This window comes from Boleophthalmus pectinirostris, unplaced genomic scaffold (genome assembly GCF_026225935.1).
Source record: "Boleophthalmus pectinirostris isolate CB_2022bp ecotype Guang Dong unplaced genomic scaffold, ASM2622593v1 HiC_scaffold_10, whole genome shotgun sequence".
NCBI lineage: Eukaryota > Metazoa > Chordata > Actinopteri > Gobiiformes > Gobiidae > Boleophthalmus > Boleophthalmus pectinirostris.
The window spans coordinates 24,348,747-24,374,799 of record NW_026570971.1 but is presented as its reverse complement, the minus strand read 5'-3'; the positions used below and the strand labels follow the sequence as shown (position 1 = coordinate 24,374,799).

Sequence of the window (26,053 nt, the reverse complement as noted above, 5' to 3'; positions counted from 1 at the left end):
ATTTTAATTTTACCAATGGCTGAAAAAAGTAGTTTATCATATCTTACCTATTGAGGAAGTGTGTATTTTGAATTACAGGCAAAGTCATAGCTATTTTGAACACCAGAAGTGTTTTAGTAATACTCATTTTTACAAATAAACTGTCTGCCTCTCATAGTATCAAGCTTGAAACTTGTAATCCTAATTGTTGTTTTTTTTCTCTTCTCTTTTCTATGTGTCTCCAACTGCACTTCCCCCCTCCCTGCAGTCAGTCATGGTGGACCCTTCGGAGGCAGAGGAGCAGACCAAGTGCAAGAGCCCGAGCGTGGCAGCTGAGGACCCCCGTGTCACCGACCAAAACACAGACGACGGCGATGGGACCGCGGAGGAGGATGGCGACGCCTGCTTCCAAACTCCACCCACTGGCAGCGCCGAACCGAGCCCCTGTCATACCATATCCATCCCGGAAACCCCTTCGCCTCAAATTGTCCCTTCGCCACAACCTCCACCTCAGGCTGAGCGGGATTTAGCACCCAAACTGCACTTGGATCTGTACAATTTCGACTCGCCAGCTGCGGAGGGGAGCCGATATGTTTTGACCAGTCCACGATCTCTGGAAGCATGTGCAAGATGTGGAGTGAAGCCGGTGGAGCTGTTGCCGCGGCCTTTGTCCGATTTTGCCAGAGAAGCTCCCGGGAGGTCCATGCGGGTAGCCACAGGATTGTTTGAGGTCTATGAACGAGAGAGGCACGCCAAGCTGAGGCAGTGCAGAGAGGAGAGAGAGAGGATAGTGAGAGAGGAGAAGCGCAGGATTTTACAAGCAGCGGTTAATAGTAACGTTTCACCTTCACTGGAGCACAAAGCATCACCTCCAAAAACAGTTTCAGTTATTGCACCTTCAGACAGTGGACCAACCTCAAAAGCAACAACTCAAGCTCCGAAATCCACTCTTTTGTCCAAACCTTCCATCAGCAATCTTAGCACTTCCCCAAAATTGACCCAAAATGGTTCTTCCAAAATTGGATCTACAAGCTCCCTGGCATCTTCAAAGGGAGGATTTCAAGGATCTAGGACCAAATCTACAGAGCAAGTCAGACTGACTCGGCAAGGATCTTCAGGTCCTCCTCCTGTTTCAAGGAAGTCCTCTGGGGGCAAACCTCCAAATACTTTTCCTCGATCAACCCCCAAGCCGCCTGCGTTTCCTAGAGCTAACACTACGCTAGCATCGTCTGTGTGTAAACCAGTGACCACTCAACCTAATGGGGTAATAGGAGGACACTTTGGGCAGCATAATGGACATTTTAAAGTGAGAGGTAAAAGCCATTCGCTAGAGTCGTTACAAAGGAAAATAGATCCAATTTACTCATCGGCATCTACTAACACTACAAACACATGCACCTCTTCAGAATCAGGGGCTTCTTCTTCCTATAGTTGGGACGGTACCAGAGATCATTGGGCAAAGGTTTCCAGTCCTAGAGCACGTACTCTAGCAACATTCAATTCTCTAATGGGACGAAGTTTAAGTCTGGGAGATCTGAGCCACTCTCCCCAGACAACTCAAAAGGTAGAGCGAATTGTAAAGGAGGTGAAAAGAAGGGGACTCAAAGCTGTTTCGGAGCGGGACAGGAAGATAGCGGCGTTGATGCTTGCTCGATATCAAGAAGAAGACATAATGAGTCAAACCAGATTCGTGGCGCATCTTCAGTGGGACAGTGAAAAGAGGATGGAGGAGTTTCGTAGAGAGCAGGAGGAAAGGGAGAAGCAAAAAGCAGTGCAACAATGTCAGAGAGTTTGGCAAAATCAAATATCTATACGGCAACAACGACTTAGCCAGCAAGAACGTGAGGTTGCAGAGGCCAAGCTCAAACAGGTTGAGGAAAATGAGGAGAAGTGGAAGGAGTTAGCCGAGCAACAAGAGAAAAATCGGTTGCTGAAGTTGCAGCAAGCTGCCAGAGAGGAAAAGCATAAGAAAGTATTGCAGGAGCAGAATCTAAAGGCAATAGAGGAGGAGCGGGCAGCGGTGTTGGAACAGGAGAGGCTACTGTTGAAAGAGAAGCTAACTATGGCAGAACTAAAAAGGCAAGAGAAGGAACACCAAGCCCAAGAAGAGAGACGAGGTTTGAATAAGGCGGAGAGGAGAAGACATGCAGCTATCATCCAAGAGATCGCACGTAGAGAGGAGGAGGAGAGGGAGGAGGCCAGGAGGCAGGCTGAGGAGAAGCTCAACCGATCGCTGGAAAAATACGAACAGATTGTGGAACGTAGGGGGCAGGAGATGAAGGAGAAAGCGAAGCGAGAAGAGAAGCAGATCCAGAAAGCACGCAAAGCTGCAGAGAGGCGTGAGAAAATTCAACAGCAGCAGTTTGTAGCCAAGGTTAAAGAAGCAGAAAAGAGGGCCCAACATGCAGCATTAGTGGTGGAGGAGAGAGCAAAGGAGAAGGCACAAAAGGCAGTTCAAAGTAGACAGGAAAAGGAGAGATTACAGAAACTTAACAGGCAAAGAGTGGAGGAGGAGGAGAGACAGAGGAGGTTGGAGCTCATGCAGTCCATTGAGAGAAAACTGGAGAAAAGCGAGCAGATTTTCAAGGAGAAGAAGGCGGTTTTGGAGAGCGCCCGGTCTGTAGCACGAGCATCTTTTCACGTGAGGGACAAAGTGAGAGAGGAGACCAACATGCGTACGTTTGACAAAATGGCTCTAGAGGCACAGCTCAAAGCGAGTCTGGATGAGAAATAAACTACAAACTATAAAACATCTGCCTTCACTGTCAAACAGCTTTACCCCATTTTCCAAATTCAGTGTTTTTCATATCTTACCCCTTAATTTTCTTATTTTTTTACATTATAACATGGATGTAAAGGAGACGTCAGCTGTATAAAGCCAATCCGGGACATATAGTACTTCATTATGGATGAGTGCATACTAAGGACTGCCCGATAAAACACAATTTCACTCTGCCCTCTGCACTGCCGCAACCACTGGACTGAAAAATGCACTGTTGAAAAGACTTATTGTTAACCAGGAAGCACAAGTCCGAGATACAAAGCTTTTAAGAGTCCTTCTGCAGGGCATGAATAAACTAAAAAAGCAAATGGTTTGACATTGTGCCCTTGAGCAAAGCTTGTTAATGACGTGATGCAGTGGGCAGCCTCTGCAGAGAAATAGCCTTGAAACAGTCACATGTTGTAACTAAAGCTGACGATGCAAAGAGCCTCGTGCTGCTGACCAATCAACATGGGATTTCACTTTGTGCAAAATGCCAACACCATTTAACACAGTAAGGACTCCCTCTGCCTCCCCTCCACAGACACACTGCAGCAAAGAAAGGCCCAGAACTGCTCACATCTGGTACCTGGAAATATGTCAAGGTCAAAAACAGGTATGACTTATATAGATATGTGCTGATCCCTAAAGTACAGCTCAGATATGGTGGCTTGTTTCAGCAATTGAAATGGCAGAACACATTTATTATTTACATTCAGAACAAACTGATTCAAAAGAAGGGCATCTGACATTTAAAAGCATACATTTAAAAGTGCACTGCTTAACTTTACTGATTTAGACTGTTTGTTCCCATGGACAGGTTATTGCTTTGCCTACAATGTTTCACAGTATGGCTTTAAACTTATCTATCAGACAAGCAGAGACTAGGATATGCAGGTCATATTGCTCACAATAAGAATGCATGTTTTTAAAGGCAATAATGCACTTGTGTATAAATGCAAGATAGATTAATGTAATGACATAATGTGGGGAAAAAACTAAACAAAAACAGAATCTCCATGGAGGCAAGCAGGTGGCTGGACTCCTACCAGAAAAAATAGCAGCTTTAAATGAAATAAGATTTTAATTTAAAACACTTAAATGCAACTGATAATATATTTCATTTATGTCCACTATTTGTGTTTACGGTAGTTTGTATAATCGTGTAGGGCTACTTATAATCTACCTAAAAAGGTGCATTGTGTAACATTTCTGGTGGAGGGTTCGTCCCATCACCTACTTGTTTCCATGGTGATGTCATTGCTTTGCCTGTAATATTTTTATAGCTCAAAAATACTTAGAAAAACATGCATTCTGACTGTGTGCAGGATTTCCTCTCCACAGATCTGACCTGTAACTTGGTCTGGTTTGGTCTCCATGATGTTAGAAAGATTTAATAACATACTGTGAAACATTCCAAACGAAGCAATAACATCTCCATGGAGAAAGGCATTTGATGGACCCTCCACCAGAAAATACACAATGCACCTTTAATCATTTTAATTTTTTAGTTTGCACTACTGAAACCTGTCTTTAAACATGCTCACCCTTGTGTGACTTTGCAGAATGACTAAAACACATCCTCATGCACAGATAGCATGAAACCCTGTGCTCTATCTGCATTAATCCTGCACTGTCAGATTTAAAAAAAGATGCGTGTAGCGGCTTGTGCCCTCTGAGGCTGCCGTTGCCATAGTGATTAAGGGATAAAGCAGCGGGTGGTGAGTCACATGGCAGAGAAAATAATGATGATATGAACATTGTAAATATTGCATAGCTGTAGCACTAAAACAGCATCATATACTAGTATAGCCATTATAAGTATGTTAGCTCAACAGCTTTAGCATGGTTAAGTCTTCATGAGATCTTACTTAGCATGGTGTTAATTTAAAATGTGCACTACATTTGTCCTCTAGCTAGGTACACTCCAAACTATAAACCTTTATCTCAACATCTTGAAATGGGTTCAGGGCATTCGAGTCACTCGCTGCTCTTGATAGAAAACACTGCTGCACTTTTTGAAAAAAAAAAAAACATCTGAAATGCAGAAGACAAAGGTCCATCATGTTTCATGAATTGAACTGAAAAAAGGAGCTTTAACACAGTATTATTCTCAGTCCCAATTTAATCCTGGGAGAAGGGGATGATTTGCAGATTTAGAGTGATATTATTTAGTGCTTTACTGACGTTTGTTCTCTCTGGTTTTATGAATAAATAGACTAAAACCAAAGACAGACTGGACAGAGCAAAGCTTCATTTGAGCAGACAGGCTCAGACCTCTGACTGGTGATGCACAGATTATCCACAGATGAGACTTGTGATGCATCAGGGAGCTGAAACATCACAGTCAGACAGAGCTGTTACTACTCAGCCCCTTGTTGTAGTACTGGGTATAGTCAGACACTGTTGCTTCTATGGACATTTTATTTAGAATACTTTAAGTAAACTTTTCTTCATTCTTAATTATTTTTTAGCAAACTATACAGCAACAATGCTTATACACTGATATTATTTTGGAATTCAAGAATGGTTCGATATTTTCTTCATAGCAGCATTTACAATGCATTACAGCTTAAAAAGCACTATATAACTTTTTTGGTGGACAAATGAGCAATAAAAACACCTAACAAAATGTGTTATTGCTTTTAAATGAAAGCAAGAACTTAAATGTCATACTATGGAACATTACAGGTACTGCAAAAACATCTCTGTGGAGACAAACAGGTGGCAAACCCTACACTAGAAAAGTTACTTAGTGTGTCTTTATGTTTGTATTTATTGGTGTTGTATTATATTCTATGCAGCGTTAAACACGTTTGTAGTCAATAACCCCAGGTGATTATTCCCTAATATAATTCCTAGAAAAATATTATTTGAGAGACATTTGTATTGCTCATCTATTAGCATTACACACTACGGTGATTAATTATTTCTTGTATTTTGTTGCAGATCCAGGTGGTCACACCCACTCCCTTCAGTCACAGCAAACCAGCACCGAAGTGAACTCGTCCCAGATGAACCAACACACATATCTCCTACATGAAAACAATTTTAGTGCCATTTTTGTGCTGCTAAAAATATCTGATTTTGTGTTGCCCTGAAGTGAACCATAAGCCTTCTACCTAGATGTAAAATGGTTCAAAAACAGCTTTATCAGTATTAAGGCATGTTTTTCATTGCATTGTTAGCTCTCTGTTACATTTTCCCCTATTATCATTTTGGTGTCATTGTATAATTTGTACATGGCTATGAGATGTACCAAATGCTTGCTTTTAGAATTACATAAGTGGTATCATGAGAGAAAGACATTCAGATCAGTGTTGATAAAGTTTATTATTTCATTATCCCTCTGTTACAAACCAGATTTACAGTTTTCTGCTTGTCTTTAAAACTACAGAAATAATGTAATGCTGTTTCATGTATTTGTCAATGATTGGAATGTAAATTAAAGGCACACTGTGTAACTTTTTTGATAAAGGATCTGCCACCTGCTTGTCTCCATGGTAATGATACTGCTTTGCATTGAATGTTCCACAGTATGGCATTAAATGCATTTACCTTTACAATTACAGGTGTTACTACTTCAGTGTACCACAAAAAACATGCATTCTTACTCTAAGCAGGGTGACATCTAAACAGATCTGAACTGTAATTTGGCTTGTTGGCGTTACTTGCTTGTTACCATTTAATGCCATAATGTGGAACATAGCAAGTAAAGCATCTTCAAACATCTTCATGGACAGAAGCAGGTGGTGGACCCTTCACCGAAAAAGTTATGGTACACAGTGCATCTTCAATGAAAATGTATCAGTGTTTATTTAGTGCTGTAACCAATGCCAGTGTTTTTATTCCCCACAGAGACAAAGGATATTGGATTGTGCAATTCAGTCTCATCTGACGTAGGCTGCCAGTTACTTCTGTCTGTTTTTAAAATGAACATGAAAACTGTGAACAAAACCTGTACAAAACAATGTGTGCATACAATCAAAACCAGAAAAATTAAATCATTTTTCAAGATAACTTTTCACTGCGTGTGCCTGCTACTTACATTTAATAATATTTCCCTTGGATCAATAAAGTTTGCCTAAGTCTAATATAGTTATTTACATTAGAACTTTGTCTTTTTATGTTAATTCCTGTTAGGTATATATAGTTTTTATCCTCCTCAAATCTACATTTTCAGTCCTTCCCTGTCTGGTCCAGTAAAAGACTGGAGGACTGTCTATAAAAGCAACTTAAAGAGACACTGTGTCACTTTTTGAATAGGGGTTCTATCTCTTGCTTGTTTTCATGGAGATGTTATTGCTTGCACCTCCATGACAACAAGCAGATGGTGGAGCCTCCATCAGAAAATGTGCACATTTAAAAGGCAAAATATCATAAAAAGTTGTTAATTGTTCTTGAAGTGTGATTGAAGTAGGCCTTATATTATGCTTATTGAAATCGCCAGGATTTGGAACATTCTTTGTTACGGCTTAGAAATACCAAATCTGTTTAAAGAGTTTCCATCTCAACACATTTCTTGCATCTTCTCATAACTATTTAATAAAGAATCAATCAATCAGTTGTGCTTTACGAATTATTAAGGTCTTCAGTGCCTTCTCAGACCCATTACAAGTTAGTGAACCCTCAGACCTTTGTTACACATTGGTCCCGTTGGTGGCGTCCTTTCGGGACATGATTTTATAAACACTTTCTCTGAAGCTACTGTCTGAGGTAAGTCTTCGGGCTGTGGCCTTCAGCTCCTCCATCTCACCAGCTTCTTCACTGGCCACTGCAAAAGACCTGGAGTGTTTCACTGGACAATAAGAAGAAAAAGAAGAGGGAGGAGAAGCAAATTACGCAAGTAGCATTACCACGCCACAAGTAAGTAAAGTGTGTGTCTAGTCTGGATGCTCACTGAAATGCTCATACAAACAAGTTCAGATATAACAAAACACAATTAACACTCATAACTACAAAAATGTGTTGCCAAAACAATCCATGGTTCAGAGACTTGAATAATAGTAGCAATGCACTATTTATGCATTGAGCTGTCCAGGGAACGATTGATGCCTTAGTCATTCAGTGCTGCCACTACTGTAGCCACAGCTGTAGCCTCTTCAATCACCACAAATGGCCTTCACAAACCACATTTATACTTTATGGTGAGTGAAGTGTCTTGTCCAAGGACACAACAATAGTATGGATTGGTCAGAACAGAGATTTTGTGATTTGTGCCATGGTCAACTCCTTCAGTGGTTAAAGAAAATAATATTTTGCATGCCAAAATATTGGGTAGTATATTGAGTAGTAGTAAGACATGCAAATTGAAAATTACAATAATATTTCTGCAGTTTCAATAAATGCAGAGTAAAAGTAACTTACGGATGGCAGTCGAAATGTCTGCATTTGAAAAACATTGTTTAGATGGCTCTGACTAAAACCTTTTCTGTCATGGACTACTCGTGGGCAAAAGAGAGGATTACACGGAATAGTAATAAATACAGTGAACCTCTAGAATAGTGAGCATTGTTGTTGAGTACTTGTTTGTATTTTCTTGACACAAATCTATTCAATATATGTGAAGGAGGCAAACTTACACCAGTGCCGTTTAGAGGCCCTCCTCTGGATCCTGCAGCTCTTTATCCTCCTGGCCGCTGCTTTGTGGAGATACACAGCGTTCTTCATTATTGATGGGAGCTTTGCCTCGATCTCTGCAGCACAAATGCACTCCTCGAAAAACTCTGCAACAACATGCATTTATCACACATGGCCATGGCTGTACATATTTACTCAACATTACATTACATTTACTCAGGACTGTTCTAATATGTTGCAATTTTAGAATAATTATTTTGAAAAGAAAAATAGCACATCCATACAGAGTATTTAATTGCCCGCCATTAGCTATCAGCTATTCATGCTGGAGACCTATGTAACATGTTTTGGGTCGATGGTGGAAACCAGAGTGGCTGGAGAAACCCATCCAGACATGGGAAGAAACATGCAAACTCTACACAGAAATGGGGATCAAACCTTCTTGTGAAATTTTGTTAAAGTTTGTGCTCTCTAAAAAGTTTACTGGTATGTTACATTATGTGTAAAGATTGACTTGGATTTTAGTTCAGTGTAAGTTTATTGAATGTTACCCTTGGAAATTCCCAAACCTCCAAATGTTTTTCTAACCAACTATAGCCTGCACTCTACAGCTCCTAACACAGGACATACCTTACAGTTCATTGAGTTGCATGAAAAGTAATACATATTTTTTCCAGTAGGAGGCAGATTCTGGACTAAAACATTTCCTTGGGAAAGTGCATAAGTTCAGTACAGTAATGTTAATCTTGCTTCTAATGCTTCTAAATATAGTAACATGATTCCAGTGTTACATGAATCCCTGTAATGTTATATCAGTGGGCACATTTATATCATCAGTAAAAGTCAGATACATAGGATAACTGGATCGATTTTTGTTGTTTGTGCATAACAGAAATATGATCATCAAAAGCACCAAGTCACACTCTAATAACTCCAGAAATCAGATAATAATCAGACTTTGGTGTACATGTAAACACAGTCTTAGGCCAAACTTACTCCTGAGCTGTGTAACGTCTCCCTTCATCTTCTCGTCTTTCTCTTTGCTTCGGTCCAAACTGCTGAGTCCCTTCTCCAGATTCTCCAGCGCTTCTTCTGCAGACTTCAACCTTCGCTCCAGCTCCACTCTCGACTCAATCTCAGCCTGAAAACACAGCACTTAAAATGAGTCTATTTTGTCTGTTAAAAATTATCATTTAAAAAAAGACATTGCTCCTCTCTTTGGTCATTTTCATGTTCTGTATCACTGTATCACCGTTTTTGTTTGTCTCCTTCTTGTATGCATAAAATAAAATTTTATCTTTCTACAATATTCATTTTGAAATGTATGCAGTAATATTGCTATTACTTATTCATTATAATATTAAATGCTGACAAAAATGTCAAAGACACTAAGGAGGGGGTTTTGTGCAAGTGGAAGCATTTCAGATAGAGAAAATAGAAATAGGAGTCAATATTACAAAGGTAATTTGATACAAAGATACCGAACAAGAACAGGAAGTTTCTATGATCTGATATACAAGGAGACTTGAGCAGTTTTTAGATCGAGTTACTAAAACAAAAATGTATTCCCACTGAACTAAAGCAACACCGTGTGACTTTCTGGAGGTGACATGTCACCTGCGTGTTTCCAAGGAAATAGAAAATTGAAATAATACTTCAGAACATTGGCCATGGAGATGGATAAGTTTTATGCCATATTGTGTAAGATTACAGTCAAAGGAACAAATTCAGGTGGAGGCCCTCCTCCAGGCCAACTAAGAGTCAGGTTTGTTGAGGTATAAGCCCGCTCAAACTAAGGGCAAGAAATGACAACAAAAAAAGATTTTATTATTGTCAATTTTTTTGGATAAAATGTTACATGGTTGGGTGTTAATTGCTGCCCTTTTTGGCCATGGTAAAACAAATAATATGTGTTAAATATGAACAATTTACAGACACTTAAATGAAACCATATGAATACAGTAATAATAGGGTAATAATAATAATAATAATAATAAATAATAATAATAATAATAATAATAATAATAATAATAATAATAATAATAATAATAATAATAATAATAGAGTAATGACCTTGAGCTCAGCCTCTGTCTGCTGTTTGTCCACTGTGAGCTGAGACAGAGACTGCTGCAGAGTCTGAGCCTGAGACGAATAAAACTCCTTCTCCTGCTGCAGCACCACAGACCTCTCCTCATTCTCCTGGAGTCTGGAAAATATGGATGGATGAATAAACAGATAGACAGATAGATAATATGGCAGGGCGCTGTGGACGAAAATAGTTTATGATGAAATATGAAAATTTGCCATAATGGTATAATTGACGATATAACTTAATGGGGCCTTTTATACTATGTGTACATATTTCTTCTGGGCTATAAAAGTTAGAGCTATAAACTCTACTTCCACTCGTCATGTCTTATCTCTTTTATTATAACAGTTTTAAACCTCTGCAGAGCCTCCACAGTAAGTGTATAGATAGCTAGATTGTTCATTACATGCTGCAAAACCAAGAGTTAAAATATTCTTCTTCTTTCTCATACTACGTACGACGTACTTAACTCAAGTGTTGGTCATTTCTAAACATGTGTTGCTCTAATTGAGTTGTTTATATGAATACTTTCTACCTGTTGATAAAATGTTTTGGTTAGTTTTCATTAAGATTTAGGTGATTAGCAAAAGTACACAATGGCAAAATTATCACAGTTTCTTAAAGGGCCCATATTATGCTATTTTCCGGTCTATGTGATAATGTTGTTTCCTCATGAGAAACATACCTAGAGTAGAGTTTCATTCACACATGTTTAACACACAAACTCTGCATTTCGGTGGGATTCTTCTCTCAAACTAGAAACACTCTGTTGCACCTTGTGATGTTATGTGGTAATACAGGAAGTACACTGCTGTGTTTTTAAAGTCTATAAATTTTCACTAGAATCATTTGGATAATTTCAGCCCTGGAATTAAGAATCTCAACTGAACTAAAGGTAAAAGGTAACTGATAACTTGAAAACTACCACTTTATGGCAAAAATGGCACAGAGCATTTTGAGCTTTGGAGATGAAGACAAGCCAATATTAATTAATATTAATTACTCAAACATGTGTGAATGAAAGAAAACATAACTCCAGGTATATTTCTGAAGAAGTAACAGCATTATAACATGGCTTAAAGTCAGTTTTGTGTAATATAGGGCATTTAACAGTTTTAATTATACTTAGTATCAAATTAAATCAAATGTGAAAACTGCTCTGTGCAAAAAAAAACAAATGTTATAATTCATGGCGTGTGTCTAGTTTGGACATTAGTGCTTCAGAGTCAATATGTTTTGCTGTAAAATCCCACTCCGGAGCCGCCCGTCAATGCACCACTTGTTTATGGATCAATACACTTTTCCACTCAGGCCTCTACTCTTGTACCATTAGTAAAGACCTGGCCAGACCTCACGGCATGAAGCTTTTGGATACTTTGAACTAATGTTATCAGATTGTTATCCACTGAAATTTCTTTTAAAACTTGGAATGTAATTTATGGACAGTATTTTGAGCTTCTGACCTAATTTTGACAACCAATTTTAATTAAATTTTAGTATTCTTATAGTTGTTGTTAAGTTATAAATCATGCTGTACCTTTCAAAGCACATTACATGGCATTACATTGCATAAATTGACTCTATACTCAGTGGTGGCAAGTATGGGTGTGCAAAAATATGGAAATATCGATATATTGTGATACTAAATTTGGTGATACAGTATAGTTATCATGGACTGCTGTATCAATATATTGCTAAGAGTATTTTTGGTTATCTTTTAGCAATTTTTTGTAACTGCACTACAATTTTGTTGCTTAGTGGAAGAAAACTTGTTTATGCAATACACTTGACATATTCTCCATACATGTATTTCATATTAACTTTGCACACGTAGAGGTTTAATAAAGAAATACTGTTGCTAAAATGTATTAGATTCCTAGAAAGCTGCAATATATGACAGAGGATCATGTGCAATATAATGATTATCACATGTATCGCCATATTGAGATGATATCATGTATTGTGTATGAAACCGAATCGTGAGGGACCCTGTGATTCCCTGCCCTAGTGGTAAACTAGTGTTATAGCTGCCAATCTGACCCCCAATACTCACTATCACACCACATGCAAAATAGGTAATTCAGGTGAAGTGTCTTGCCTAAAGACACAACAGCAGTTTCCCCTAAAGCCACAATGGCCCTCTGTGGCACCTGATAATCTCAGTGGTCTCCCAACCAAATACTAACCAGGTCTGACCTTGTTTAGCTTCAGAAAATGAGATTGAGCATTTACTTGTACATGTACATTTATATAATTATGCCTTATTGACCCTAGTCTCTTGCTATTTTTGCTACTTATTTTGAATTTATTATTACTATTTCTATTTTTGCTCTTTGTTATTATATTTATAATGATGTGTAAGCGACTGTGTTCAAATGATTTCCCTTGGATCCCTTCCCGTGGATCAATAAAGTTTGTCTAAGTCCAAACGGAAATTCATCTTGCTTTTGTAATTACTGGGTGTTTTCATGTAGTTTTATGCCAACAAAGAAATTACACAAACAAAACTATGACAAAATATTAGTCAGAAAGTTCTTACTTTTGTTCAGCCTGGTCTTTCTCTTTGAGTAACACTTTCATCTGGTCCTCGATGTGTTTGAGGTCCTGGAGCAGAGCTGTGTCCCCCTCTTTTTCACCATCTCCAAGATTTAATTTCTCATGATCCTCTGTGTTTTCCTGGTCATTGTCCTGATGCTCTTTCATTCCAAGAAGCTCCAACGTGCGCTGTTTCTCTCTTGAAAGCTCCTGTGAACAAAATGTAAACAAATTAAAGTTGTGCTATAATTCACTTTTTTAAATTTGGGACTGTAAGTATTGCTCCAGTCAATTACACAAAAAATCATTCTAAAAGGTATTAGTTAAAATCTTCTTTGAGTAATATAGATGTTTGTTCTGCACCACACATTAATAAAAATAAAGTCTACTCTTTTTATACACTGCCCAGCTTTTCTGGTAGGTCGGTAGTTATTACATTCCAGGGAAAGCCTATTGCTTTCCATGGAATGTTCCATGGTATGACATTAAGCACATACATCTAGCATATATTTGTTACAGGATTCTTTTGCTCAAAATACAATATTTTTTTCTGTTTAAAGGGCAACTCTCCATAGATCTGAAATGTAATGCAGGTGGCAGACCCTCTACTAGATATGCTGCATAACACATCTTTAACTTTCAATAATAATTACCTATATTACAAAACAAATAATCCTGATCATATTTTTTAGAAATCAAGCAGACTCAAAATTTACAGAAATTATCTGTATCTGAAATAAATTTTATACCTTACTTGAAAGCAAATTTTGTTATGAGTGACAAATCATCTAAATAGAAGTGTATTATTTAAGTACTGGATCTTTATTTATAAAATGCATTATCATACAAGGAGAAGTAGCTCATCTAAAATAAAATGGTTGATATAAAAGAACATTCATACCTCTATAGATTTCTGTAACATGACCGTGAGGCTGCTCAGCTCCTCTTTCTCTCTCCACTCCCTTTAAAGACCGGGACGTTCCCTCCAGGTCTCTGTAATGGACATGTACAGTAAATGTGTATTAGGTTTATGTATTATGAGGCAGACCATCACTCACATCTAAACTGCATTATTGTCACAGCTTAAGTGACTGTAAGGCCATTTAACCAAACTAACTTCACTGAAGCTAAGCCATCATCAGAATACCCTTTGGTAACTTCTGAATATTTTTACAGAAATTATGAACACACAGTTATCTTGAAGGGAACAAACTAGTCTTTAGCTGGGTCATTTTTTTGTTTGTTTATTTGAAGGTCCTACAGTATGCAAAAATTGACTCTTGTGAGGTTTAAGTCATAAGTTATAATGTTGTGACCTCCTTAATAATATACCTGGAGTGCACACACTCACACATGAGTAATCTTGTATCACTGGACTACATCTTCAAAGCTCAAACTGCTCTTTCCCACCTTGTGATGTCATGAAGTGGTAGTATTCAAGTTAACAGCTTCTTCTTATTTTTGTTCTGTTATTATTATTATTGTTGTTGTATTATATTGTATTGTATTGTATTGTATTATTGTATTATTATGTTATTATCCAAATGATTCTAATATAGGTGTAAGGAGTTTAAAAAAACGCAGTGGAGTACTTCCTGTATTACCACATGACATCAGAAAATAGATAATACAGGATCAGAAAATAGTTTAATAAGGAGCCCTTTTAAATATCCATTATGTATCATTATTAATACAACATAATGTTCATCATATTTATAGTAATGTGGAACAAATGGTGAAAAATTGTACACATCCAACTAGAAACAGGCTTATTTATGAGTAGCACTTAATTTTAAAATCAAATCTTTTGCATCACATTTGGTGTATTAAGCAGTAATAAATTACCTGTGTGAACCCATTAGTTGAGGCATAAAGGTATGAATAAATAATTAATTATAATACATTACTGTTTAATTTGTTCTTGCTCTGCCTTCAGCTCCATCACAACCTCTTCATATTTCCGCTTCTCTTCCTCTAAAATCTGGTTCAGACGCTCCAGCTCCTGCCAGACACAATGCAAAAAACATTTATGTACCTTCATTCACTGTTTCACCCACATCAGTGTCTACAATCTAACCTCTCTCTGTGCTCTCTGGTGGCTCAACTCCTCTGTCTCCTCCATGAGTTTATCTACAGAGAAAAGCACACTGTTCTAACCAAATGACATTACAGGTGCTATATTATGTATAACAGAACCTTGAGAGCTTTTAGCCATCTTAAAATGCTGTTACTTCATCAAAAATATACCTGGAGTTGTATTTTGTATTATTCACATGTGTTTGAGTAACCATGGTTTATTTGTATGTATACATCTCCAAAGCTCCAAATGTTATCTTAACGCTTACATTTTACCTTTTGTTTAGAAGATATTGACAATTCCTGAGCTGAAATCATTCAAATTATACTACTGAAGGTATGTGGATTTTAAAAAATACAGTGGAGCACTTCCTGTATTACCACATGACATCACAAGGTGCAACAGAGCATTTTTTGTTTGAGAAAAGAATATGGAGGGTTTGTGTGTTAAACATGAGAATGAAACAAAACAAAACTTCAGGTATGTCTGTGATGAGGAAACATTATAACATAGATCAAAAATAGTGCAATATAAGCCCTTTAAAGATAACACAGAAGAATAAAGTATTATGACGTATAGATAGTGTAACTAACGTACCTAAATATTCTTGCTTCTCTTTGGCGAGCTGCAGGCCCTGAGCTTCCAGACTCTCGATCATGGCCTCTCCGAGCTGAGCGTTCTTCCACGTCCTGAAGGTTAATACATTAAACTCATAAAATACATTGGCTGCAGTTACATGCATACTCAAAATTGAATTACAGTATGAACAGATTTTCTGAGTTGTAAGTCTATTAAAATGACATAATCTGGTTTCTTTCTGATCATTATGTCAGGTTTGGTGGTTTGCATTTAATTTAAATAATCTTAAAGGTCCAGAAATCCAATAATAATCAGATTTTGGTGTGCATGTGAACAAAGCCACAGTGTTACCCAAACATTTTGAATTATTTTACGCACCATGCAGTTATAAATCATGGATGCACTTATTTGCATTTATTTAGTCTTAAATATATTACTCTGATCTTGAGTTATGTCGTTGATACAGGCCTATAGATAGACTGCAGTAGTAAAAACTATATATTTGACAACTACAGAATGAATGCATTGGCTATTTTCTTATTATTTGTGTAGGAAGTTTATCTTTCACTTACAGAGACAACTCAAATCGCATATATACTATGGCTTTAAATAAATTAAGTTAAAAAAAGTAATACATTTCTCTAACAGTATGAAGCATAGATAGATTTCAGTTTTTTGTTTTTTTTATATAATATGTATTGATTTTGCTCACACTTTTCCAGACTCCTGTATCATCTCCATCCATTGAACCTGGTCCATTTCAGACTCCGCTGCCAGAACTATAGTGCCCTGGAAACAATAAAATAGAAATAGAAATAAAACAAACTTCAACTCAAGTCCTAGTCTACAGTGATTCAAATGTCTGGGTGAATCTAATCTAATAAACTTATGCTCCAGAAATGCCATTTTACAGATGTTCCATAAACGCCTCACATGGGAGTCCCTGTCTGTGGTACTGTCCCTGTCTGATGCCCCAGGGGAGTCCCATCAGTATGAATGGGAAGACACTGTACCTCACCAGGGACCTACTCCAGTTTGAAGACCCACTTTTGTCCAGTAACAAAAAGTATCACATACATACACCTACTATGATGACAATGAGGTTAAACACAAGTTAACATTCATGACCTATAAACATTAGAAGAGATGGCAATGTGGATAAAATTGATCGATTATATTAGATTACCTCAATTACCTCAAAAACAATTATTGGTAAATGCATGTTGTTTGTTTCTTGCACATATGCTAAAACGTGCCAGTAAATTTCTTAATTGAGTATTAAGTATGAGACAAACTATAGTGATTAACCAGACACCACAAAAATATTGTCCTTTTTGAAATATTAGTCTTTATATACCTTTTTCTTGTTAAAGACAATATACTCAATACTGAAATTTAGAATATCTCCAAAACAGCAATTTAAATGTTGTCTTGTATGTAATATGTATGCTTACCTTTAAACATGCCATGTTTTACTAAGCAATTTCAAGGTACTGAATTTTTAAGATGCATTTGCGTGTGTCTGTTTTCTTACGCAGAAGTCTTCTAAGTGGATTTCAATGGCAAAGGGCATCCCCATGTTCTCACTGGCCGACACCACACATCCACCCAAAGGAATCACTCCCTAAAACAAATAGCATTTCTATTTTAATGTATTTCTTACACTTCCAGTTAAAAATTGAAAATATTCACAAACCTTTGGATGGATGTTGAGGCACCTGTTAGTTTCAAAGTTCCTCTTCTCATTTTCAGCGTAATAGAGCAGAAAACTGTCTTTGATGATGAAGAATCTGAACCAGGAGACAATGTTAATCTGTATTACAAGGTGTTACAAATGTTAAGTAATATATAGGTGTATCTGCTATATGAAAAGACAATTAATAGTAAAATAAAACGTAGGAATGGGTGTTTTTTTATTATTATTATATGATTAATACATGTTTACATCATTAAGGGGTCCATATTACATTATTTTTTATCTATATTATAATGTTTTTTCTTCATCAAAAACATACCTGAAGTTGTGTTTTGTTTCATTCATACATGTTTAACACGCAAATCTTGCATTTTTAGGTTGAGTTCTTCTCTCAAACAGAAAACAATGTATTCCGTCTTGTGATATCATGTGGTACTACAGGAAGTGCACCACTATGTCATTCACCTTCACTAGAACTAAAGGTAAAACATAGATGATAACTTAAACTTCTGCTTCATAACCTCCCAAGGTGGAACAGACTATTAATAAACACTCAAACACATGTGAAAGAAACAAAACATAACTCCAGGTTTGTTTTTTAGGAAGCAACAACATTATAAGATGGTGTAAAACTTACAAGAGTAAATTGTGCGGAATATAGGACCTTTAACTAAAACACAAACCAAAAAAAATCCAATAACTACACTGTTTGTAATGCCCAATAGGTTTTCTGTTTAAATGGACAAGTCTGCAAGCAGCAAAAGCTTTATGATGATTTTGTTTCTTGCATTCCTCTTTCAGATATGAAAAAGTTGTTCTAACTTTTCTGGTATTTTCAAATGATAGACCACAAATCATGACTCATGTTTTGTCTTTCCAATTAAAATAACTTCAAATTGTAAATCAGATGTTTTCTTTCTTTCAGTTAGTCTTATATTCTTACTTGCACCACTACTTTGTATTTTTAAATGAGTAATGTTATTTTAAAGTAACAATACTCAACTCTTACTTGAAGTACACATTTTTAGCTCCTCTACTCTACCAATCTGTGATAAATACTCAAATATTTAAAACCTCCCATCTCGTTTCTCACTGACCTGCGGGACCACTTTGCAGACGGGCGTCCAAACGGCCTCTTCCACAGCACGCCATGAATCTGCACTTTGGTGCTGATATCCAACGCCTCAGAGTCTGACTGCTCCATGGACGACCACGACAAGTGTAGAGAGTTTCTGGATGAAGAGGAGAACATGATCCAGCTATCCGGCTATCTCTCCCCTGTCCCGTGAAGAGATGGTGAGAATCAATACCAAAAAAACAAAGAATTAGTCAATAACAATTAGCCCAATAACACCCGATGGCAGTGGCACACACACATATATAGTAGATAGGTGCATCCCAGTGCGTCAGTGTAGTGGAAATAAGTAGCGGTCAATAGCTGGCAGTGCACTGGACACAGCAAAACACAATAAGCAGAGAGGAGGAAGCGAAGGGGGAGGGACCAGAGAGGGAGATTTAGGAGCGTCAATAATACAGAGCCAGGAAAAAGCCTTTGTTGAGATTACAGTAGGACATTTGGCAGGTAGTTGTCATGCAGAATTAAAGAAAACATCTGCATTTGTGTCCAGGCAGCATCAAGAGCAAAGCAGGGATAAAGAGGGAGTGTATCAGATTAATTGACAGGACATGTGTTGGAGTAAATGGAAGAGGGATTATAGAGACACGGACAGCTCAGCCTCTGCATATGAGTTAAGCAGCAGACAGCAACTTCTTGCCAAAAGTGACGATGGATGACCACACATATACAAAATATATACAGTACAGTGTAAAGCATTAGACAGGAGGGCAAATTCTGATGAGAGAAAAATAAACAGTGGTTTTAGGGGTCATAATAGTTTAAAGGGCCAATATTAAGCTGTTTTCTGATCTAGGTATTTTATAATGTTGTTTCCTCATCAAAAACATACCTGGAGTTCTGTTCGGTTTCATTCACACATGTTTAACCCTCTCAGGCTCAAATTATTTTTTAGTATCAGGAAAAATCTGATATTTGGGGAAAATTATAATATGGGGTAGTAATATACAATCCTGACTTTTTTATCCTTTGTAAACAAAAAAAGTATTTTGCACTTCAGGCCGCTTGTAGTCATTCTTGCACAGTCTGCATCGTCCACGTTTATCAGCATGGATGGGAGAAAAGGCTCCTGAGTAAAAAAAGCTCATAAAATATGGATGTGGAGTAAGTAGGTAATTGGAATTTAGCTGTTGCAAATCTGCAACGCCTGCCTGGAGAGGGTTAACACATTAATCCTGCATATTTATGCTGAGTTCTTGTCTCAAACTAAAAACACTCTGTTCTACCTTGTGATGTCATGTGGTAATACAGGAACTGCTCGACTATGTTTTTAAACTTCATACACATTCACTAGAATATTTTGGACAATTTCAGACCTGGAAATACAAATTTCCACTGAACAGAAGTTAAAACTTGAAAACTACCCCCTCATGACATCACAAGGAGGAAAAAAGCATTTTGAGATTTAGAGATGTAGACAGACTAATATTAAAGGGTTACTCAAACATGTGTGAATGATACAAAACACAAGTCCAGGTGTGTTGATAAAGAAACAACATTCTAACATGGTTTAAAGATCACACGTCAATTTTGCACAATATAGAATCTTAAAAATAAAAAAATAATTAGATAGAATTAGTATGTTCTCAACTTGCGGGACAAGTTCAAAAACTGGAAGGATTTGGGACTCAAAAGGGTGAAGCCGTTTGGGATTTAAATGGGAAAAAAAACAGCAAATCAGATCATGTGGAGTAGTCATTAGGCAGCTTACATGCACAAAGGAAATCTCATAATCCAAACCCCACATTTCACTGGTTTTAGAATAACAGTGGTATTTGGAGGTTAAAGTACAATTATTTTGGGAATAATGCTGTCCATATTTTACCCTTTGTCTGAAATCTGTTAGTTTGTCTTTTTGTTGTATTTTTCATGTTAATATACTTCCACAAGGGTGAATCAGATGTTGCTGTTTGCATATTTCATCACCAGAAATCAAATAATAATCAGATTTTCGGTGTAAACATAGTTGGTTTACAGAAAGTTACTATAGAATTTAATGTTATAGGTCAACTCATTTAGCTCAAGGGACGGGGTGACCTATAGTTCATTGTAACTATATAACACTGTCAATGCACACTATGGTTGCATAACAGTTGATGGGTTACAGTTGGGGCAAAAGTAAATGACCACTTTCAAATAGCTGTGGTAGCTTCTATATCCATATAGTGATAAAAAGTGTAGTTATTTAAAGGTGCACTGGGTAATATTTTAGTGGATGGTCTGCCACATCAAAATGTTAATGCTTTGTCTGGAATGTTTCACAATATAGATTAAACCTGTCTATCAGGAGAGAGACAAACATGTTACAGCACAACACTACATTATAGTTCAGATCTGTGGAAAGTCGCCCCTATTCCCAGAAGGAATTATTTTTGACCAATAGAAACACCTATAATGAATATATACTATATGAAAATGTTTAGTGTCATACCAGAGAACATTCCAGGCAAAGCAATAACATCTCCATGGAAACAAGTAGATAGCAGACCCTCCACCAGAAAAGTAGTGTGTTGCATCTTTAATAACTTCTAAAATAAAATAAGAAAATAAATGTACCAATATGCAACAAATTGATTATACATTAATTAAGTTTGCATATTGTAAACATATAATACAAAGATGCTAAGCTGTAAACTGCCGTAACCCAAAACACCATAATGGTGACACTAATTGAAGGACACACACGTACTCACTATTGAAGCCCTAAGGGTGAAGCTCATTACGCAAAACATGATGTAGTTATGCAATCGTTACCTAGATTATCATTAGCTAAATATATTGATCTGAACCATTACGTTAGACCTTGTTGCACCAGTTAGAAAATGTTTAATTTAATCATCATAAAACACAATGCTTTACAAGCCATATTAACAATCAGAGTGTGGAAATAAGGCAGACTCTTTCAGGAATGACAATAAATAAAATGCATACAACAACAGACATGTGAACCGCCTTCAATAAGTGTCAGCCCCATTGTGTACTAAAATATTAAAAGACAAATTCAAATTTCAACTAAAACCACTAAAATCTTTCTCTTCTTTCCAGTTTGAGATTACTTTGTGATAGGTGGTTTGGCACTTACATTGAATTCCAATACAAACAAGGTCAACACTAAATTATAAGACTGTCTAGAACAAAAAGCAATAATTCAAATAGATGTCTTTGTAATCCTTCAGTCGTCCAGGTAAAATCCTCAGCAAAAGAAAAAATTAAGTCTTCACTAAGAGTAACATTTTTCTTCTGCTATAATTCATATATATTTTGCTTGTCATTTCTGTGTGTAATAAAAATAATATTTTCCCTTGTGGATTAATAAAGTGTGTCTAAATCTAAGTTTAATTAATGGTTATAGTAGTAGTACACAACGGGGCTGTCACTGAAATCCCTTTTAACCCTTACTTTTTTCAGACATCAAGTTGTCAGTCTAAAAACATTGGTATTTCTTGCAGTGAATAGTAAGAGATGTAATTAAAAATGTACACATAAAATAATCACTTATAACATTTACTGTGGGCAAAAAACTATCAATAATGTCCCAAAAAATAAGTTTGTTTAAAAAAAAAAGATAAAATTAAAAAAAGTGAGTAAGCAGTCCATCTCACATCAGTTCGTTTTGGAAGAAAGGTTTTCTTTACAGTATAGACAAAGATTTACATACCCAATATATAAGACAAACATCAACAATATCCATGTATCCTGATAAAACATTAAGTAGTTTATCCATTGTTCATGACTACAGTTGCGTTCAAGAGTCTTAAGCTCCTGATATGTCAACCAACCACAATAATAAATCCACAATTTCCCCATTATTGCTCAGGTTTGATTGAGAAGTACATCTTTAGACTTATAATACAATTCTCCTGAGCCACTGGTCCCTATGGGGAGGTAATGCCCCTGTATAAGGCAAGTTATTCATTCACTCAATATCCCTCCATTTCTATACAATCAGTTTCTGTACATGTAGTATTGTATGTTTGTATCTTACGGAGCAAAGAACCCACCACCAAAATTAAAAGTAATCTCAAAATGTGAAGCTGGTGGAACTGTCATCTTGTCAGAAATGTCGGTAGCAAAAAGCATTCTTCAACAGCTGTATGTGGCAATCCTCTGAAGAGAGTAGCAATTTTCTAGCTTTGACAAGGTCTACATGGTCTAATTTTGTTTCTACATCATAAGCAGCTAATATGGCACTTCAATATTGTTACAGCTTTATAAACATACATTGAGTCTAGTAAAATCTAGCTGTATTCAAATCAAGGATGTTTTTTGACATTGGACAAAAAACCATCAAGACACGAACCATGAACCTAAATCTAGCTCAAAAAGAGTCCAATTTTCACTTGTTAAAATACTTTGCGCACTGCAGTCTTTATCAGCAGTAAGAACATCACTGTCCTTATTGTCACAGCAACAAATAAATTTTCCAAGACTCATTAAATGTAATTCCACAGGTCCATTCAGTAAAACTGATTGGCATGATTGACAAGTCTGTTTTCCTTGTTCCATCTTTTGGTCTCTAAATAGTTCCTTAATGATGGTGGCCAACTGATAGCACCAGAGGAATGAGGCAGCCCAGAACCAGAGCTCCCACCTCCACTTTGCTCAGTCCTTTGCCCCCGCTGGGTCCGTTTGGGGAGTGGGAATGCCCCCCGCCCCCCACCTCCGGCAGGACATGGACCGTAGCTACATACAGAAACGTGCCTGCAGAAAATAACATAGCGACTCCAGTGGCGTTCACATCTGATAGGGCTTCTTTGCTGCTCTGTAGGAAGAAGAGAAACAAGATTATTATTATAATATGTCCTTCTTCAATTACATCTTATAAGTTCTACGATTGCAATCTAAAATTACACATATTGGTATAGTTTTAAAATATTACCAGTCCTGATTTAATTTGGCTTGGGACTGGCACATACAGTAGACTGGTGAGTGAACATCAACAATATAATAATCTCAAATAATTGCTGTATTATTTTCCCTCCCTAATACTGTAAAAGTTGATTGAGTAACCCAATGCTATGACTAAGGCTTCATTCTGTTTTGCCAACTCCTTTCTACAGCTAGTTTTAATCATTAACAGAAGAAATTAAGTATATTACAATCTGTTAATTTGCTTTTCTAGCATTTGATATATATATATATATATATATATATATCATCAATCTTTTTTCAGTGAAGCAAATTTATTTTAGTATATTGAGCATAATTTGGGAGGGTTTTAGCTTTCATATGAGACATTTCTAAAACCAATCGATTTATTTAAAGTCAGGTTATAAGCTTTTGTTTCTACAAAATGGATAAGCGACAAGACTTTTGTCCGGGACTGTATATATATATATATATATATATACAGACAACAAATTATTCACAAAAACATGCAGAATGCATCATGTTGACACTGTAAAAAACAATACATATTTTGAGTCACTTGGGCTATTTACCTGACTGAGGCCAACAAAGGTTAGCATGGCGAGTACAGGAGCAGCCAACGCAAAAACCAGAAGATGTTTGCGAATGCGATTTCTCTCAAGACCCGCATGCATCAGAAATGACACAAGGCCAAATGCTGCTGGAGCCTAAGAAAGACACCAGTTGTATTAAACCTATAATTTTCAATATCATTACAAGATTAATTAGCTTATTACCTTATGAAGCATGATTGCTACAAATACAATGAGCTGAACGCTGGTTTGTGAAGTGGAGGCTGCGGCACCCAAAGCTACTCCATCAGCTGTACAATGAAAGAATATTGAAATTAGTGACATGAATGCGAAGGCAACTTTAATTTATTATGTGCACATATTTTAAACCTGCCTGCAGCATGGACCACAAGTCCCAGTGTTGTGGTGATTTTGGAGGAAGCAGCTCTCCCAGACTCTGGATCTGAAAAAATGTCAAAAAAATATCAAATGAACACAAGCTTCCAACTATTGCTGCCCCTTTTGACCGACTGCTTAAAATGTTTGTAATGAATTATTGTAAGTGTTTGCCCGAGAAGAGGACAGGGTGGTTTTTTTGAATAGTGTTCATAGTGTTTGATCTAAGGATGGAAATATATTTTGTATTGGTATAAAATGAAATATGAAAGTGAAATGTATAATGTATCAATCTACATTAGAGTCAGTTTTCTAGATTGAAACATCAACCTGCCCTTCCACTACAGGTGGAAGTTACAATATTTTGCAATAGGCATCTTTGCATTTTTGGTCAATACAACACTGTGCACGGTCTCTGTATAAGTAAAAGCACACTACTACAATTCCCTTAACACTTACCATCAGTGCTGTGCATGTGGGAGCTGCCGATTTGGTCGACAAGCAGCATAAAGACAAAGCCGAGGACCAACGAGACTCCGATGCAGGCATGGAGCTGTTCATGGCTGTGCTCGTGTGTTCCACTGGCCACAAGAGCCTCTGCTGCCTCTGCCTTTGCCTCCGAGACCTCCACCACCCCAGGCTGAGCATGACTGTGGTGTCCTGTATGCACAAGAAGACAGAAATCAAATAAATTTAAAGGTGACAAATCTAGAAATAATGATGCCGTTGTGGTGTAAATATTTGTGCTAGTTTTGTGTACTTATATTTGTATAGTAGTGCCTGATGAACTTTGCTCTTGATCAATAAGAGTCCAACTAAATGCTAACTAGTCTAATCTCATTCACAAAACAAATGTAAGCGTCAAATAAGGTATAGAAATTAAATATTTAGTAAAATACTACCTTCAAGTATTTCTTCATAAAGTGCATGGACCCCTTCAGGAATAATAACAGCCAGTGCAGTTCCACACAGCAGCCCAGCTCCCAGCACTGTGACAAGTTTGAGTCTCTCCTGAAGAAATAAAAGTGCGAGACATGTTATTAACCGGTTATGCTGGTTAAATAATTAAAATGGATACAACTACACAAGGTATAAAGATTTGCAATTATGTAAAAATACAACATTTTATGAAGTTAGAGACTCACAATTGATTCCAGATTGCGAGTTGCATTGTGCTAGTGACAATAGTACAGTAGAAGCTACATATCCTTTATTTCTCTATATAAAATGAAACAAACTCACCTCTGAAAAGTTGACAGCTAAAGGTATCGTCCCTGCTACATAACATCCCACCAACATCGCCAGGGACAGCAGGCTGATCGAGCTGAAGTCGTCCATCTCTTCTCTTTCTACTGATTAGCTGCTGAAAAGACGAGCTAACCAAAACATCCAAAATAAGCTCTATTTAACAGAGCATAGACGCGGATTACGACGACTTTAAAACCATCCTCGTGGATAAAATAAGCGCCAATAAGATATACGAACTAAATTTAAGTCTGTTTTAAGTTTAAGTTGAATCTGATCACATCCACGTTAGCTAAACACCAACGCTGAGCTCGGTGTTCAAGCTAAGCTAACCAGGCTTGCAAAATTGGTCAACTCTCAAATGAACAATTAGAAAAATGTCTTGTTATCATCCTCTTAGAAAGCGCGATTAGTTCACAACGTTAGTCTTAGAGAGTTGTCAAAATTGTAGAAACTTTAAGAGATGTTCTGCAGCGAAAGCGAGTTAACCGAAAACCAGCCTGTTTGATTAGGAGCAAAATGCTTCCGGGTCACGTGCTCTCTCAACCTGCCACGTATTTG

General features: G+C 37.1%; 3 protein-coding genes across 3 annotated transcripts; 1 reads left to right on the top strand and 2 right to left on the bottom strand.

Annotated features, from left to right (window-relative positions):
* Positions 1-253: 253 nt before the first annotated feature.
* ccdc177 (coiled-coil domain containing 177) lies at positions 254-2,713 on the top strand. The gene has a single exon (XM_020921594.1). The coding sequence runs from the start codon at positions 254-256 to the stop codon at positions 2,711-2,713; it is 2,460 nt and encodes an 819-aa protein (XP_020777253.1).
* Positions 2,714-7,220: 4,507 nt separating this feature from the next.
* plekhd1 (pleckstrin homology domain containing, family D (with coiled-coil domains) member 1) lies at positions 7,221-18,548 on the bottom strand. Its single transcript, XM_020921870.2, is given in 14 exon segments — positions 7,221-7,538; positions 8,323-8,466; positions 9,317-9,461; positions 10,394-10,526; positions 12,949-13,154; positions 13,846-13,897; positions 13,899-13,937; positions 14,852-14,946; positions 15,022-15,074; positions 15,619-15,710; positions 16,313-16,389; positions 17,135-17,224; positions 17,297-17,390; positions 18,394-18,548. Coding segments are annotated over 14 exon segments (1,533 nt in total). The 3' UTR covers positions 7,221-7,380.
* Positions 18,549-21,234: 2,686 nt separating this feature from the next.
* On the bottom strand, positions 21,235-26,021 carry slc39a9 (solute carrier family 39 member 9). Its single transcript, XM_020921673.2, has 7 exons — positions 25,490-26,021; positions 25,150-25,258; positions 24,707-24,907; positions 24,246-24,314; positions 24,077-24,162; positions 23,873-24,007; positions 21,235-23,193 (listed from the first exon to the last, which is right to left on the bottom strand). The coding sequence occupies exons 1-7, from the start codon at positions 25,583-25,585 to the stop codon at positions 22,960-22,962; spliced, it is 930 nt and encodes a 309-aa protein (XP_020777332.1). The 5' UTR covers positions 25,586-26,021; the 3' UTR covers positions 21,235-22,959.
* Positions 26,022-26,053: the final 32 nt, after the last annotated feature.

Excerpts from the sequence above, each read along its gene's own strand:
- slc39a9 (XM_020921673.2), bottom strand. The coding sequence starts at position 25,585 with ATGGACGACTTCAGCTCGATCAGCCTGCTGTCCCTGGCGATGTTGGTG. Across the intron at positions 24,008-24,076 it reads TAGCAATCATGCTTCATAAG|GCTCCAGCAGCATTTGGCCT; the intron begins GTAATAAGCTAA and ends TGTCTTTCTTAG. Across the intron at positions 23,194-23,872 it reads CCTTTGTTGGCCTCAGTCAG|AGCAGCAAAGAAGCCCTATC; the intron begins GTAAATAGCCCA and ends TTCTTCCTACAG.
- ccdc177 (XM_020921594.1), top strand. The coding sequence starts at position 254 with ATGGTGGACCCTTCGGAGGCAGAGGAGCAGACCAAGTGCAAGAGCCCG.